General features: G+C 38.7%; 1 protein-coding gene across 1 annotated transcript in view; it reads right to left on the bottom strand.

Moving 5' to 3' along the window:
* The window catches only part of RNF41 (ring finger protein 41), a 293,863-nt gene that overhangs the window by 46,502 nt on the left and 229,822 nt on the right, over nucleotides 1-17,539 (bottom strand). Inside the window, exon 4 of the mRNA XM_044082191.1 lies at nucleotides 7,436-7,707. Coding sequence (XP_043938126.1) covers nucleotides 7,436-7,707 — 272 coding nt within the window. The remainder of the gene's footprint in view (nucleotides 1-7,435; nucleotides 7,708-17,539) is intronic.

Here is a 17,539-nt window from a genome sequence, read left to right as displayed (position 1 = left end):
CAGAGGACAGTGGAAACGCACACAGAGGACAGTGGAAATACACACAGAGGACAGTGGAAACACACACAGAGGACAGTGGAAACACACACAGAGGACAGTGGAAACACACACAGAGGACAGTGGAAACACACACAGAGGACAGTGGAAACACACACAGAGGACAGTGGAAACAAATATCAGTGGGAACATACATACATATAAATGTCAATGGGAACAGACCTATATACATACAAATGACAGAGAAGCTACATGCATACACGTGACAGAGAAACTACATGCAAATGGCATGAACCAATGGTACGCTATGGGATTCCACTGTACAGACCATACTAGAGTGAAGAAATTTTCAAGTGTGTGATCACAGACACACTTGGAAATTCAGCTTCTATCAAATAAAGTCAACATGTTTCATGGCGAGCTCTGCTGGTGTGAAAAACTCGATTATTCTCGTCAACGTGCATTGGGAATTCTACTGGAACTTGGGCGTAGACTAGCAGAAAAGGAGTCCTCTCTCAAAGACAACTATCAAACCTGTGGGGTAAAGGAGAAAAGACTTGAGGGACTGTTCCATGTATGAAGTCAATGTGCCAACAGGCTTTCACTGCTCAACCTTGGGAAAGGCAGTGATCCTTATGTAAGGCCTCTCCATCTCTTAAGTGCATTAGCCTTACAGTTAGCTAGTCAAGAACACTATAGCATGTATGACAGCTTCATTGGAGAATGATCTGACCATTGTCAAGCTTCAGGATCCTTTTCCTTGTGTCAGTGGTCCTATTCAGGCTAGGAACATAGCAGAGACCCTCCTGCCAATCTCCGTGCTATCTTAAGTGAAGAATGCTTTTAACCACTCTCTCTCGCTCTCTCCTATCTTCAGGTAACCACAACGAAAGGCTGACACTTAAGGCAGTGTCAGGAAACAGTCATCCTGACCAAAGGAATGGACATAGTGCCACTGTGGATCCTAGTATTTGATTTGGCGTCACACAAACATTCAGAAGACCTACACTTCATAGGCAATCAGCACAAGAAAGTTTTAACAAATACATGGACTGAGATCAAAAGTGTGTGAAAGAGAAGTAGAGCTGAATAGGGGCTACACACACTGAAAGCTCAGTAAGTGATGCATGCATGTGCAGCAAGATGTAAAAATACCCTAACATATGGAAGAGCAGAAGAAGATGCAAGTAATGTACTTACCAGAATGTTAGATTTCTCTAGTCTCTGTGTGGACACTGGTACAGCAGGAATGGTGCCTCTGGCAGCCTCTAGTGACAGCAACAGAGTTGTTACAAGCTCAAGCTCTTTCTTACTAATATTCCCTCCCTGATGTGAATCATTGAGCTAAAAGGATGTCCACCCTACAGATTAGCTCCAATTACCAAAATATGACATCTCCCAAACTATCCCAGAGATCCCTCAGGATGGGCAACTTAAGAGGATGAAGACACGTTTATTCCAGTGTCCGGACAGAAACCACAGAAACCCATCATTCTGGTAAGTACATAACTTCTGTATTGCTTGGGTCCTGTCTGAGCACTGGAAGAGCAATCTTACAGATCCCTGAAATATGTTTCTCCCCAATTCCTCTCATGTCATGGGACTCTCCTACTAGTGCACTCAGATCCTCAGGCAAATTCTTTGATACAACAATGCAATGAACAACTGCCTGTTTCGTTCTAGACACTCTAAAATTTCATACCATTACCACTCCATTAGCATAATAAATATCTCCTAAAATCTCAGTTCATAAATTAAGCAATAATTCATGACTACGTGTGGGTAACGCAGGACTTACAGATGGCTGGCATGATTTGATCAAAAAGAAGAAGCCAGACTAATTAAAAAAGCTACCTCTGGGTAAATCCTGCATTATTCACATACAGGAGTGGATTACTGCTATTATACAATCACCAAGAACCAAACACTTAGCGGCAAGGGAATCCAATAAACACTAAGAACACAATATAAAGATTCTAAGGTCCAGAACACTCAAACCACCAACAAATGTAAAAATAACCAGTTTGTTCACCACCAACAGCATACAAAGAGATGTATAAAGTAAGTTAAGCACAACAGAATAAAAGTAATTGTGCTTTCATCCCCTGAACCAAAAGGGACTTCATCAGAACCTAAAATTCTTCAGTATTGGGTTATACAACAAAATCTGCATCACATGAATGCAGCAATCACCTGACTGCTTGTGCAAAATTATACTACCGGCAACAATGAACAAGCAAACAAAACATATCACAATTATCTAAGGCAAGTGGGGTACAATATATAAACGTGTAATTGTTGCTTAAATTATATTTACAAAATAAACAAAATATAAAGAAAAAATATATAAATAGAATGTACATTTTGCTATCTAAATATGTTTATATACAAATTTTAAAAATTTTAATACGTTAAAAATGAGTGTTCTTCTTTCGGCTTTTCCCGGTTAGGGGTCGCCACAGCAGAACTCCGGTCTGCTGATTGGCAGTAGATTTTTACGGTGCCAGCTCGACACCCAACCTTCAACGAAGGCACGCCTATTCACGCATGTCTTTCTACTGCAACTCGACCACGGGGAGGACATGCAGACCCCACACAGAAGGCGCTCCAGCTGAGAATCGAACAGGAGAACCTCTTGCTGTGAGGCGACAACGCTACCGCTGCACCACCGTGGCATACGTTAAAAAGGAGTGTACTGCAGTGTATAAGTGTATTTTAGAGAATTCATAATTTTGCTGATTTTAATTTCAAAACAGGAAGAAAAATACTCTGTGCTTCCTGGAGGTACAGTAGCATTCAGTCTCCCAGGCTCCCCCCTAAGATTCCAAGGGATAATATCCAAAATGTAAAAATAAAAATGATGCAAAGCCACTGCAGACAACAGAGTTTATACAAAGCATTATTGTTGTTTTATATCATAAAGGTGCAAGTATACAAGTTTAATGGTCTTTGTCTTCAACACAAAAGGTGGAACATTTTATACACCTTGCTATATAAATGAGGCCACAGTATTACAATCACCATTTTTTTTTTAAGTACAGGTTTTGTCCCGCCATATCATTTAATTGTATCTTGGTATCTTCCAGAATATACTTGCATTGTCCACATAATCCACACTTACTTATACCTCTCTTTACTCTTGGGGATTTACTGGTTTGCTTTTCCAAAATACTTTTCACATTAAACATTGTTTCACAAACAAAAAAGGATGGTCTCCAAAAGCCTTTAAAAGATCATTAGCCCTAAAATTAATCCAATTCCATTCAACAACTCTTCTGACTTGGTCTTTATCAATACTTTAAGTACCAGTGCTCTTTCAAAATTAACAGCATTATTAACAGAAGAAATTTTAAATCCCTTTCCAAAGTTCCTGAGACAATGGAACATCCTAAAAGGGTTATAAATTTCACTTCCCAGTCCTGCATCATCTGTTTTAATAGCTCTCACAAAGGGAATGGGATATCCCCTAGTTAAAAATAGCTTCTTCAAATATTACCTTCTTAGATAAATTATTTTTCAGAGGTCATTCTACCCACTCAAATTGACCCCTTACCACATTTTTCTCAATGTGGGGATGAAAACTATCAAAATGAAGATAAACATTAGAAAGGGTAGGTTTCCTACAAATTAAGGATTCAAATTTCCCATTTTCAACATAGTTATCTAAATAATTTTTTTAGAGGATGATGCATACAAGTAACTCTTAAACATTTTTGTGGTATTATTAATGTATTCAATTAATTCATATATTGAATCTGCTGAGCCGGTCCAAAGGCTAAAGATGTAGTCAAGAAACCCAAGGTAAAGCTTGAAGAAAGAAAAATAATTACAAGTGAAAACGAAAGAAAAATAATTACAAGTGAAAACAAAATTGGTTTCCCAGGACCACATTACTAGGTTCACATAACATGGTGCACAAGAGGCACCCACAGCCACACTTTGTACTTGCCTATAGGTTTCACCCTCAAAATATATACAATTATTAGATGCAACTAAATCCATTAACTTTACCAAGAGTGAAACTTGATCCCCATTTAAAGCAGAAAAGCTCATTAGGGCTTCAATAAAATATTCAAAACCTTGACCTTTAGGAATACAGGTAAATACATTTTCCACATCAATTGTCAACAAGAAGACTGGAGAATCACCTATCTCCAAACTAAAACAACTCAAAGTTCGAGAGTCCCTTACAATGTTTAATCTGTTGAGTGTAGGGTTTTAATAATCTATCAATATATACACCAGAGAGTAAGTCTTGGAACCTTGAGCTAATAGAATTAGTCCCAAAGTAGGAGTAAATATGTCCTTGTGTAACTCAGGGATCCCGAAAATAGAAGGTATAAAGGATATGGTGGTGTTTAAAAAAAAAATCATACGCATTCTAAAATGTTCTTGGAGTAAGCAGTCCTCAAGATACAAATCAATACGTTGATAAGCAATATTAAGTTCATTACGAGAGACCACACGTACTGCTTCATCTTGTAGAATAGTGTACATTCGAATCACAATCTATGGTAAACACCACTACCCCACCTCCCTTGTCGGGTTTCATAATACGTATCTCTATTAGTCATAAGGGAATCCAACAGTTTTCATCCCATTTTAAATTGTGAAAACTCCGCTGTGAACTCGCTGTATCTTACAAATATCTCGACTTTTTCAAAAGCTGCTACTAGTGGGTGTAATGGGGGATTATGTAGACTTTTTTCTTTTTGAATTTCTGAATAGTCATGTTTGCCATCAAACTGGACGGCCAAATTCAGTTTCCTGGTAAAAATCCTAAGCTCAATTAAAAAATGTACTATATTCATCCTTCTACTGAGAACAGTAAAGCCCCTTCTTAAAAGGAAAAATGCATAGAAGTAATATGAAGCAAACTATAGTTAAAAATCTTAAAATTATCTTGTATTAACAAGATATCCCTATAGTCTGAAACAGTGTTATTTAAAGTCAGAACTGTAAATTTCTAGTGGACCCCACTAACTCTTTTGGGTTTTTGTGGGGAGTTTTCCAACCAGTGTAGGTAGAATTTCTGCTCCAAAAATAATTCGATTCCCAAGTTTTCTGGGCGATCCTTTCTGACCTCTGAAATGGAGGAAAATCTGAAGGGTCTGGCGGATAATTAAAATTGCTGGTATGTGTAGTAGAATTTATAACTGGTGGCCTTTTAACTTCCAAAGGATCTTGTGGGATGGGCTTGTCCACTCTGGAAATATTATGTAAATTTGTCTGACTAGAATGATAAGAATAATTGAATCTTCTACCTTAATTATTGGGTACACAAGTAAGCTGTGTTTTCACAATAACCTTCAGCATCCCTTTCAAGGTTTTTTCTTTTGACTATTTTTGCAATCTCCACTTACCTGCTACTTTTTATTAAAAATGACATCATATTTCAATTTAAAAACAAAAAACAGTAAATCATTTTGTATATAATTAAGATCATAAACTTTATGCATACATAAGTTCATTCAACAATTTATTATGCTTAATCACCACCTGTAAAAGTTCCAAATATTGTCTGTTAAACAGATAAACTCACTCGTTAAAATAATTAGTTCCCTGTTCAACGTTAAAATAATTAGTTCCCTGTTCAACACCATCAGGGAATTTTGTATAAAGTAAGTCTTTAGGCAAACAATTGTGTTTCAAACATTCCACACAAAATTATCCAGTTATAAATTCTTTAAAAGTTTTCTCCAAAACTATTTAACTACTTTCAATAGCAGATGTCTCGGTAATATATTTAATATAGTCCCTGTTAATATAGTTGTTTTTACTATAATTTTAATGTACCTACTTTTAATAACTCCTCAATATACTTAACAGATTCAAAAAATTCTCATTTATGTATAGCATCAATATAAAAAATAGTCATACTACGTATATTTATATATTTTTTTTACAAATGTATTTTAAACAATTACACATTTCTATATTGTACCCCACTTGCCTTAGTTAATTGTAATATGTAGTTTGCTGTTTGATCGTTGTTGCTGATAGTATAATAGTGATGCACAAGCAGCCAAATGATTGTTGCACTCACATGATGCAGATTTTTGTTACATAATGCAACACTAATTAAGAATTTTATGTTCTGATGAAGTCTCTTTTGGTTCAGGGGACAAAAGCTCAATTACATTTTATTCGCTTGTGCTTATTTTTTAGGTCTCTCTCCAAGTTGTTGGTGTTGAATAAACTGGTTAATTTTACCTTTGTTGGTGTTTTTTTAAGTATGCTCTGGACCTTGTATAATAAGAACACAATATAAGGATTCCAAACACATTAAGATAAGTCTTCCTTTTCTAAATAATGTAATTGTATTAAAAGCCTTTAGTGCTCTTCCACCAGCTTCTGTTAGTCCGAGGCACTAATTTGATGTACTGTGCATGCTCTGCATTCAACAGCTAAACAGAATGCTGCAGTCTCTGCCCTCCTCACTAATGACCGAGGACTAAAGTCATTAAGTGTGTTGCCATAGAAGTCACTGCATAATTCCCAGCACATATTTTTTTTAATCCTGCTCTGTGAAGCAAACTGTTATTTTTTTTTAAAGAAGTTTGAATGTTCTGCTTAGCAGCACACAAAGTAAACTAAACTGGATTTTGAAAAAAGTCTTAAATTAATAGTTTGCTCCATGGAGCAGGTTAGGATAGCATTGCTCTGCATATTCCAATACAAAATCAGACCAAGCACAGCAACAGAACTTCTTTCTGTTGGTATACATCCGATTTAAAACAGGCATGCAGGTTGGGCTGTCCAATCAGCATGTCCATTTCTGAATAGCAATGAGCAGTTACTGTGTTAATTGCTATTGTCCTCCCAAGCTAGACCCTCTCCAGACCATGTTTTACATCACTGACGCTTTCCATTTCATGCTTTTCCCTCTCATCTGCCTCTCAATCTATCCAAACATCAAAGTAACCTCCTACAATTGCCCTTTCACATTATCCTCATACAACCTTTATTATCTCTTGTGCGTTTGTTTATTACAATTCTGTTTAATATATTACTGCTGAAACTAAATTTTGTGGAGCTTTTCTCCCCAGGCCTCTGATGAAAAGGGGATTCTGCTCAGTTGGACTTTTCTGGTAAACAAATGCGAATAAATTAAATACATCTAATCAAAATCAATTCTGACAAAATCTGAAGATCACCAAGCTATGGTATGCCTTTGCAATGTGAAGGAAAAACAGGAGTACCCAGTAAAAACCCATAACGGTGCAGACTACAGATAGGAGGCACAACAGCTGGAAAATAAATACCATATAAAACATATTAAGAAAGACTAATAGCTTTGTTCCAGTTCTTGCTCACTTGCACAATCTCGTTCCCATTAATACACAAAAGGTACCAAGACTGAACATTCAGCATTACAAGTAACACAATTAAAATGCACTTTTATCCTATCAAAAATGGAAGTAACAGCAAAACTTACCCACAGCCTTGCTCACATGTCACTGGACGCTTAGGATTATGTTCACAGTCATTTAAATGGGAGGCCAACTGGTCAAGTCTCACCACTGTAGTACAACCAAACACCGCATTATCACACATTATTTGCAGCTTTGAGAGCATATTGCGCATGATGCGGGGTACGGGACGAAGATGAGCAAGAGTAACAACACTGCGGTCCACAGGGCAAGTCTGCTGTTGATTAAACCACTGAGTGATGCAGGCATTACAGAAGGCGTGTTCACAGTGAGGAGCCTGTGTGACAAAGCAGAGAATATTTTATACTCCTGCATCTCAACCCCGCTCAGACTTCCCTTATAAACAAACAGTCTCTAATCTCATCTGGATAATAAAATGAGAAGGAAAATGGTGCTCTTTAATACGGACAAAGGTCTGCCACCATCACCAAATTCTTAATCTTCCACGTGCTACAGATACATTATGTCTGCATGTGTGAAGGCCATTGTCCATAAATGAACATGCATTATCTCTGTATTGTATACAGCTGTTATTGGTGGCACATATGCTGCTGCCTCTTTCAGGTCAGAGTCAAATTGCCAGATGTGGAAAGTGCATCATAACACTTATGACTTCTCATAAATGAAAATTCCATATGAAATATCAAATCAAAGTTATCTGCATGTACAAGTATGCAGTTCAAATAGTCACTCCTTGGAGAAAACACTAATTTGTAGCAGTTAAATGCCAGCCAATTTCATGGAAATCCTGTACTGCCATCAGAATTATTTTAAAGGCTGCTAACTAGGCTAAATCAACACCCCTGGTACACATTAAGGCGACACAGAAATGATGAAAGATGGAGGGACATAACACTGTATAAGACAGGCAAAAGTAGGATAGATTACAGAAGAAAACACCAATAACAAGAATTGGGAGAAACTACACAAAGAGAAAGTTTTACATTTAAAACATTGCTTTACTGATCCTATTTAGTGTCCATTTGTCTGTGTCACCAGGACTGTCATTTATATGTTGTAATGTCATTCATACCCATTAACACAGTTACTAATCAAGCCAAAACTATTCTCGTCTCGGACGACCAGTCTCATTAACTCACCAGGGCTTTGCTCATACCACCACATATTAAACACACAATTCAACTATGCAATGTCTATAACATACATGGACTAAGCAATCATTAACACTTCAGAGCAATGTCCATACTACTCTCTACTGAAGACAATCCAACTCAGATGAGATGTGAATCTTCAAAAACATTATCAATTAAATATCCTCTAGTTATGCTATACTTCTGTGGCACCCAAAGTTAATAACCAATCACAAAGTATCACTGAATACTCATGACTAAACAGGCATACACAGAAGCAAGACTTGGAATGGGGTACTGAAAACAGAGGAAATAGTATGAGGGGCAAGAAAACACACACGGCACACTTTCCACCTGCATTTTCAGACAGAAGGCTGGTAGAGGATAGCTCTTTCACTGGTTGATTGCACTGGTCCCACTAGAACAGTAGCTTTTTTCAGTTAAGACCCAAGATGGTATTTATACTACTAGGAAAATTTGGCCAGGGCATCAGGGAACTTCCCCAACTCTTTGCAGTAAGGGGAAGAGATTGGTGTTACACATCCTGACTTCCTGTTTCCTGTCCAAGCACAGAGCAGCCAGGAGAAACAGGAAGAAACATGGATGCTGAGAGCCAAGGCAATTTGGAAGTTAAATGTGTTAAAAATGAAAAAAAAAGGTAAAAATCGCTGCCAGAGATGTTTTCAGGTGATGTGGAAGCAGAGAAAACATTTGCTGATGGTGAGGAGATCAGGTAGGAGATGGAGCTAAATGCAGTGGTGGAGATGGATTCAGAACAAAATTTCCAAAATAAAACTGTTCGAAACAGTAGAAATGGTAGAAAAATATGTTATTTCAACTCTCAGGTTGGTTAGGTTGCAGGATGAGTATCTGGAGGAACTAGTTAACCAGAGTGACCCAGAAAGTGGAACTGCTATATCCTGGAGTGAAATTATGGAAAAAAATAGAAGAGGGAGAAAAAGAGAAGGAAAAAGAGCCAGAGAAGGTTAGAGAAAAAAAAGTCATATGCTCAAACAGTGAAAAAAGGTGCTAAGGAGAAGACTGACATGAAGAAAGTAAAGAAAAAAATATGCTGTTCGGCTGAGCAGTAAAGGCCTGGAGAGATATGAGGTACAGGACAATGCTATTGCACCTCTGGGAGTAAAAGCTGAAGAGGTAAAATCTTTTGTTTTGACAAACTTTTTTGTAACTTGTGTTTTGAAACTGGCAAGGCTATTTTTTTTGGGGAGGGGGGGCGGGGCTTTGAAAAAAAGAAAGCAGACTTTCCATGGTCAGAATATGCTGTAGAACCCTTTTCAGGAAAAAAAAAAAAAGAATCTTGATTCAGTTTAGAACTGAAGTGGGAGGAAAAGAACACAGAATATTTGTTGACTATATTTAAAGTGGTGGTGGACACTACTAAAATCTATGATTAAACAGGATTATGGACTGGGGGTTGGTAATGAGGAATAATTTTAAAAATGGAAAGTGACAATGTGATACACATACCCAGTACTATTAATGTACATGGCAACAGAGGTTTTGTGAGGTACAGAGGACAACCAAAGACTTGGACAAAGTGATCATTTAATTAATAAATGTGACAATGTTATTTATATGGTCAGAAAGGCATAATGCAAAGAAATGTTAAGTAAAATTTAAGAAATGTGGTAATACATGACATTCATGGTTAGAATGTGAGGTAGAAATGCATGAAAAAGAAAATGGAAATAAAGAAAATGAAATTATACAAGAAAAAGAGTTGGAAAAGAATGCTATATAAGAACACACAACACAGCAAGAAAAAAACAGAATTGGTACTTAAATTTAAGGGGAAGAGAAAGAAAAAGAAGAACGAACAAAACAAGTGAAGAGTTAGAGTGGCATATAGTAAAAGGCAGGAAAATTCAATTGGAAAGAGGGAAAAAAGGTAAGAGAAGGAAAGGTAAGGTATAAGAAGATATTTTCATCTTTAGAGCAGTTAAAATATATTAGCTTTGAATGTGAACAGTATGAAGAATATTGAGAATTAGTATTTTACAATGGTGTGTTGCAGAAGATGCTTAAGCAATAGTGTTAGAAGACATTAGAATGCTAACAGAAGAAGAAAGCATGCAAACAAACTTTGGAATGGTACTGTTATTTGGAAAATAGCCAAACATGTTTAGGTATCTGTACATTGTCAAGAAAATATAAAAATATTAGATATTACAATTGCAGAACTGCAAATAACTGTACTACATATAAGATAGAAAAATATGTACACACACTAATAGCTTTGTATGCAAATATGACAAAAAAGAAACAAAGTTTAAAAATATACCCAATTATGTCAGTGTTAACACGGATATGACAAGTGACCAACTGTAATATGAGAAATAAAAAGACTAGTTCTTATGTTAAAACTGTTACTGAAATTATGAAAAGTGAAACATTAAAAAATATGGGAAAATAAAAACTGGACTTACAATAAAAATTGACAAACTGATTTTTAACAAAAAGGAATTAAATATAATGGGTTCTCTGATCATGTGGCGATTTGGATAAGAATTCATGAAAATGAGGAATATATTAAAACAGGAAAAGGCAAAAATAATAAATGAAAGATACAGGGAAAGAAAAATTACAGAATTACGGCAACATATCAGTATGACAGACTTACGAAAACTGCACAATACGGTGGATTCAATTCAAAAAGAAAAAGTATTTGTAGAATGTACAGAAAAGGGAAAAACTTGAATATAAAATATTAAGTCAAAAAATATTTAAAGACTTGAGAGAGAAGAAAAATAATTTTATGAAATTATACAGAAGAAATCAAGATCAAGTCAATTGTTATACAAGCAAAAATATCACTTACAAGAAGCACCATACTTATGTAAGAAAGTAAAAGGAAATAAGAGAATTAAAACTAAAGGGAAACAAGTTAAAAAACAAGGACAAATATATGAAATTAAACAATACATACTAAATTTATATGGATAATGGCAAAAATTAAATAAGGATGATATTTAGACAGAAAAATAAATAAGAGTTGAATGAGATCTTGAAAGATATTGTTAATCCAGCTAGAGGTTTGGACAGAATTGAATATAGTATGTATAAAGAAATATATGAGTAATGAATGAGTGGCTAGAAGATTTATAAAGAAATCTGCACAGTTGCGATAAAATTTATATTAAAGAAAGGAGATAAAGATGAAATAAAAAACTGGAGACCAATTACACTAAACACAGACTACAAAATTTTCATGATAATAGTAACCAAAAAGCTACAATGTAAAATAGAAAGATTATATAGGCTCATAGGTATGTACTAGGCGGGTCTATATGACAGTATCAAATGGACTAAATAGCGAATGCTATTTAGTTCTGATACTGTCGAAATGGCAAAATCGCGAAGTCACGGATCATCAAATTTTTTTCCAAGGGAAAAAATTTGGTGGGCCGTCTTCCGGACATTGCCATTTCCTCTACTATGGTGCGATCTCGGAGTTTGTATATTTAAGTAGGAGTGTGTGTGTGGGGGGGTGAAGCCCCCCCATTTAAAATTTTTTTTTTTTTTTTTAACGGAACAGCAAATGTTTTTCCCCTGGGAAAAAATCTGCTGTTCCGTTTGTTCGATATTTGTTTAGATATTATCGGTACAATGAAATAACGTTCGCTATTTTCATCATACGATAATATAGATGCTACTAGGCTAATGGCCCTGGGGCCTTTACAAGTCAAGCCCACAGGATTACCCTGGCATCGTGCCACCTGACCTTAGTTCCCAGTGTCTGTCGAGTAAAGCCACTGGATTGATCCCTGGGGTGAATTTGCTTGACATGTATGGGAAGTCTATTCCATAGCATGGGCAGTCTCTGGGTTATGAACCTGTCCCCTCCAGCATGTTCTGTTGAATGTGGTAATGAGGTGGAGATCTCTGGAGCATGTGGTGCGGAGGGATTGGGATTTCTTTAGATGTAGCATTTCTAACAGAACTGGGTCAGACATGGCTTTGTAAGTCAAGCATACAACATAAGTGAAAAAAATATCACATCTTTACATCAATATATGAAAAGAATTATGTGAAACCGAATGTAAACGGTTAGATTGGGGAAGATTTGAAAACACAGTGCAGTATAAAACAAGGATGTCCTGTAAGCAGTATGATCTTTGCTATAATCAAGAACACAGTAGTGATAGAATTAATAAAATGTCAAGTAAGGGAGGGTATAGAATGATGGAGGAAATACAGATGTTCTTCATCTCACATTGCTGCAGTCCTTACACTTGGGTAGTCCGCTGTCCTCGGTCGGCCCGAATATCAAAGTATAAGGCTGACGTCGGTCAAGGCGCATTTGACTGACATCACGACGTCAGGGTACAAATGCGCATGACCGACGTCATATCCTTAGTCTTTTTTGCCGCATGGTCCGATGCAGAAGCAGCATTGCAAGTGCCGGTTGGCGTTCTGAGATTTTTCGATTCGAAGTTTCAGACCGAGTTCAAAGTTGGCTAAGTACCCGTTGGAATATTTTAGTTTTTCTTGCCTCAGTGATTTACGGATGTCAGAAAAAGTCAATAATTGCATTTCTTGTGGGAAACAGATACCGCATAGAGATTATCATACTTTGTGTATTCCTTGCTTAGGGCCTGAGCACGGCGTTGTTGGCTGTCGCTCTTGTGCTAGATTTAATAAACGCACTATAAAGAGAAGGTTGGATTGTGCAAGGTTAGTCTTTGGGAAGCGGTGCAATTATAAAATGCCGTCGGATGCTCCGGCCCCCGCTTCTTCAAGAAGCGCAAGGACAAAGCAGTTAAGCCTAGGCTAGAAGAACCGTCTGTACCGGACGGGTTCTTTAGAGGTGTCGGTGGAGCCGGTGGCTCCACCGGAGGTTTCTTTGTGTTCCCAGGGTGATACTTTATTATTGCAAGATGTGGCCTCTCAGGAGGCAAGTCAGGCTGAGGGCTTCTCAGGTTACTATACTCCCCTCCCTTCCTAGGGTGGCTAGGCCCTCTCCTTCTGTTTCAAAGGCTTCTCCCAGGGGCAGGCCAGGTTTAGCTTCAGTTGGTGTTACCCCTAGCTCTTCAGGAACTGTGCCCAAGAAGCATATGCTTAAAATGGCAGAAGATTTGATTACTTTGATTAGGGGTTCTATGCCCCTCCTGATAAGAGACCTAGGATGGAGCCTGAGCTGGGGGTTTTGAGCAGGCTTCAGATGTTTCAGAGTCTTGGCTGAAGACTTGCAGGAGTACTCTCCTTATTCTGATTCTGATGTGGATGATTCTACTCCTCCTGCTTCTCCTCCTGAGGATTTTTCTTTTCAGAAACTCTTCATTCCATGAGGGAGCATTTTAAGTGGGAAGGTCAAGACTTCTCTGATTCCAGGAAAAGGCTTAGGGAATTTTGTTTTACCCCAGCATAGGCCTTTGGCTATACCTCCTGTTTTGGATGTAGTGGAAGATGTTTTTTCAGAGGCTTCTCTTAATCCTGATTCTTTGCCTCCTGCTCCTGTTAAGCCGGATAGGTATTACAGGGTGCCTGAAGCTCATAAGTATCTTTTTAAGAGTCCTAGGGCGGACCCAGAAACTGTTAGCCAGGGGCCTAAAGGTGTTAAGGCTTCTGTTGTAAAAAATCCGGTTCCTGCAGACAAAGAGGCTAGGGCCTTGGATAGATGGGGAAAGAAAGTTTATACCTCTTCCACTCTTGCTATGAGGGCTTTGAATTGCCAGTTTCACATGTTGAAATACCAAAACTATCTCCTTTCACAATTGAAGTCTAACGTTGATGCTCTGGCAGTAGGTATTGATTGTAAAGAGTTGCAAGATTTAGTACATGTTTCTGAACAGGTGGGTAAGCATTCTTTGCAATGTGGTTTTGATGCTGTACAGGCCTCGTCTAGGGTGGCTGCCACTGGGTCAGTTCTTCGCAGGCACGCCTGGCTAAGGGATCAAAATTTGTCTGAACATGTTAAAACAAGGATTTTAGATACTCCTTTACAATCTGACGTGTTGTTTGGTCCTCCTGTTGAGGCAGTTTTAAAGAAAATGGAAGACAAGGCTAAGTCTATGCAGACTGTTAAAGATTTTTGCAGGTCCAGCCTCCAAAGTTTAGTAGAAATTGGCCTACTAAGGGGTGGGCGTATCCTTCTTATGATTCCCAGTCTAGGGGTAGATCTAGGCGTGGTAGGGGCAGAGCTCAGGGCTCTTTCAGGCCTAGAACGGGAGTTCTCCTGCACAGTCTTGGTGAGGGCAGGGGTCAGTCCTTTCGTAAACAGACCCAATGACCTACCTTTTCAGCTGCCAGAGCCTTCTCGTCTGGCAGCACCTTTGGGAGGAAGGTTGGCACTTTTCAAAGAAAATTGGAGTTTAATTACCCAAGACAGATGGGTATTGGATATCATACACCACGGTTACAGGTTTTATTTCCATACCTTGCCTCCTTTCAAAGGCATGCCAGACGTCCCTCCTCAACAAAGAATAGAGGCTCACAAGCAAGTTTCTCTGTTACTCCAAATAGGAGCCATACAGCCGGTTCCTATGCCAGAAGTGGGCCTAGGATTTTATTCTCGCCTGTTCCTAGTACCAAAGAAGGGGAACACGTGGAGACCAATTTTGGATTTATCTACCCTCAACACTTATCTGGACATTCCCAAGTTCAAAATGTTGACGTTACAGCAGCTTTTACCTCTGCTGGGCAAAGATCATTGGATGGTAACTTTGGATCTCAAGGAGGCTTACCTTCATGTTCCTATCAGACTAAGTTGCAGGAAGTATCTGCGAGCTGGGACTTCTCACTATCAGTTCTCTGCATTGCCCTTTGGCTTATCTACTGCGCCCAGAGTGTTCACGAAAGTTCTGGCTCCAGTGATAGCTTTCTTCAGGCTAAAAGGAATACAGATCTATCCTTATTTGGACGACTGCCTGATTCTGGCTCAAGGAAGGCAAGAGCTTCTTCATCATTTGGAATATGTGATAGCAGTGCTAAGATGCCTGGGGTATTCTGTGAACGAAATAAAGTCCAGTCTAGTCCCCTCTCAGGACATGTGCTTTCTGGGTGTGAGACTGAATACAGCATCCCAGATGGCCTTTTAACCCCGGACAAACAAAAGAGTCTATCCCTTTACTTCCATCAGCTATCTCATCAGTCCGGGCTGACTGCAAGGACAGTCCTTCAAGCCTTAGGGTTCATGGCATCTTGTATTCTGGTGCTTCCCAATGCCAAACTGCATATGAGGAAGCTGCAATGGTATCTCAAAAATGTATGGACACAGCACTGCCAGGATCTAGACACTGTCATTCAAATAATACCTTGCATTCAAAAGGAATTTTTATGGTGGGCTCAGGAATGTCACCTAAACAAGGGACTCTCTGTGACCCGGCCAGAGGCGAGTCAGATTTTAACGACAGATGCCTCAGACAAAGCTTGGGGAGCTCATCTAAATGGAAAGTGGATACAAGACAAGTGGCCTGCCAGACTACAACATCTACATATCAACCTGAAGGAGATGTTAGCAGTCCAGTTTGCATTAATAGCTTTCAAGGATTTACTTCTTCCAGGGCAGGTGTTGATTCTAACAGACAACACAACTGTCATGTGGTACATCAACAAGCAAGGGGCAGCATTCTTATCCTCTATGCAGGCAAGCAATGATTTTGTGGGAGACTGCTATCAGTTTACAGCTCAATCTTCAGGCAAGGTTTCTGCCAGGAGCACAGAACTCCTTAGCAGATGTGTTGAGCAGGCGAATTATGGATCCCCACAGTGGAAATTGGATCCTCATGTATTTCAGAAATTGACAGTGTCATGGGGAACTCCAGACATAGATCTGTTCGCTTCTCCTCTAAACCATCAGCTGCCAAAGTTTTGCACAAAAAGGTTTCATCCCACAGCTTGGAAAGTGGACGCTCTTTCTTTCAATTGGAGCAATCTTCATGTGTATGCCTTTCCTCCTCTGCCTCTCCTCCCAAAGGTACTTCTAAAGGTCAGACAGGACAAGCCAAGGATGATTTTAATAGCTCCAGATTGGCCTCGACAGCACTGGTACCCATTATTGAGAAGTCTGATACGGAAGCCACCATGGCCTTTACCTTCGATTCCACACCTGTTGTCACAGGAGGACAGCCATTTGCTGAATGTCAAACTTCACTCTCTTCACCTGACGGCCTGGCATATTCTGTTTTGAACCATAGAGGGTCTCAACTTCCACAATAAGTTTTGAATGTGATTTTGGAAGCTAGAAGGCCTAGTACAAGGAAAGTGTACGCAGATAAATGGAAGAGATTTTTATTTTGGAGTGCAGCAAAAGATTTTGATGTCTCTGAGCCTAATTTGAGTGTGGCTCTTCAATATCTTACTGAGTTACTGGACAAAGGTTTGTCTTTCTCTTCTATTAAGGTTCATGCTGCAGCAATTTCGGCTCACTATGATTGTGTCCCACCATTGTTTTCTCATCCTTTGTTCAAGCAATTTCTTAGAGGGGCAAAGAATATAAGACCTCCACGAAGAGCTCCTACTCCTGCTTGGGATCTCAATTTTGTGTTGGAGAAACTCACTCTACAACCTTTTGAGCCTGCAGCTACTTCTGAGTTGAAATATTTATCATGGAAGACTGCTTTTTTGTTGGCAATTACCTCTGCAAGAAGGGTTTCTGAATTGCAGGCCCTTATGGCGGTTGAGCCTTTCTTGATTTTCCATAAGGATAGGGTATCATTACGTACTAATCCTTCCTTTATGCCTAAGGTGGTTTCTAGTGTGGCTTTAAACCAAACTATTCATTTGCCTACTTTTTATGCAAATCCCCAAAATAAAGGGGAAAAGATTTTGCATACTTTAGATGTACACAGGCAATTGCGTTATTATTTGGACAGAACTAAAGGGTTCAGGCAGTCTCAGCAGTTGTTTGTTTCTTTTGCTTTGAGTTCTCAGGGCAAGCCTGTGTCAAAACAAACTATTTCTAAGTGGATTGGGTTTTGCATTGCTTTCTGTTATTCCCATCATGGCAAGGAGATTCCAGCTGGGATTAGGCCTCATTCCACTAGGGCTACAGCCACA

Source organism: Protopterus annectens, chromosome 9.part0 (assembly GCF_019279795.1).
Source record: "Protopterus annectens isolate FY-2018-M chromosome 9.part0, PAN1.0, whole genome shotgun sequence".
In the NCBI taxonomy this organism is placed as follows: Eukaryota; Metazoa; Chordata; order Ceratodontiformes; family Protopteridae; genus Protopterus; species Protopterus annectens.
This window is presented reverse-complemented; position numbering and strand designations above follow the sequence as displayed.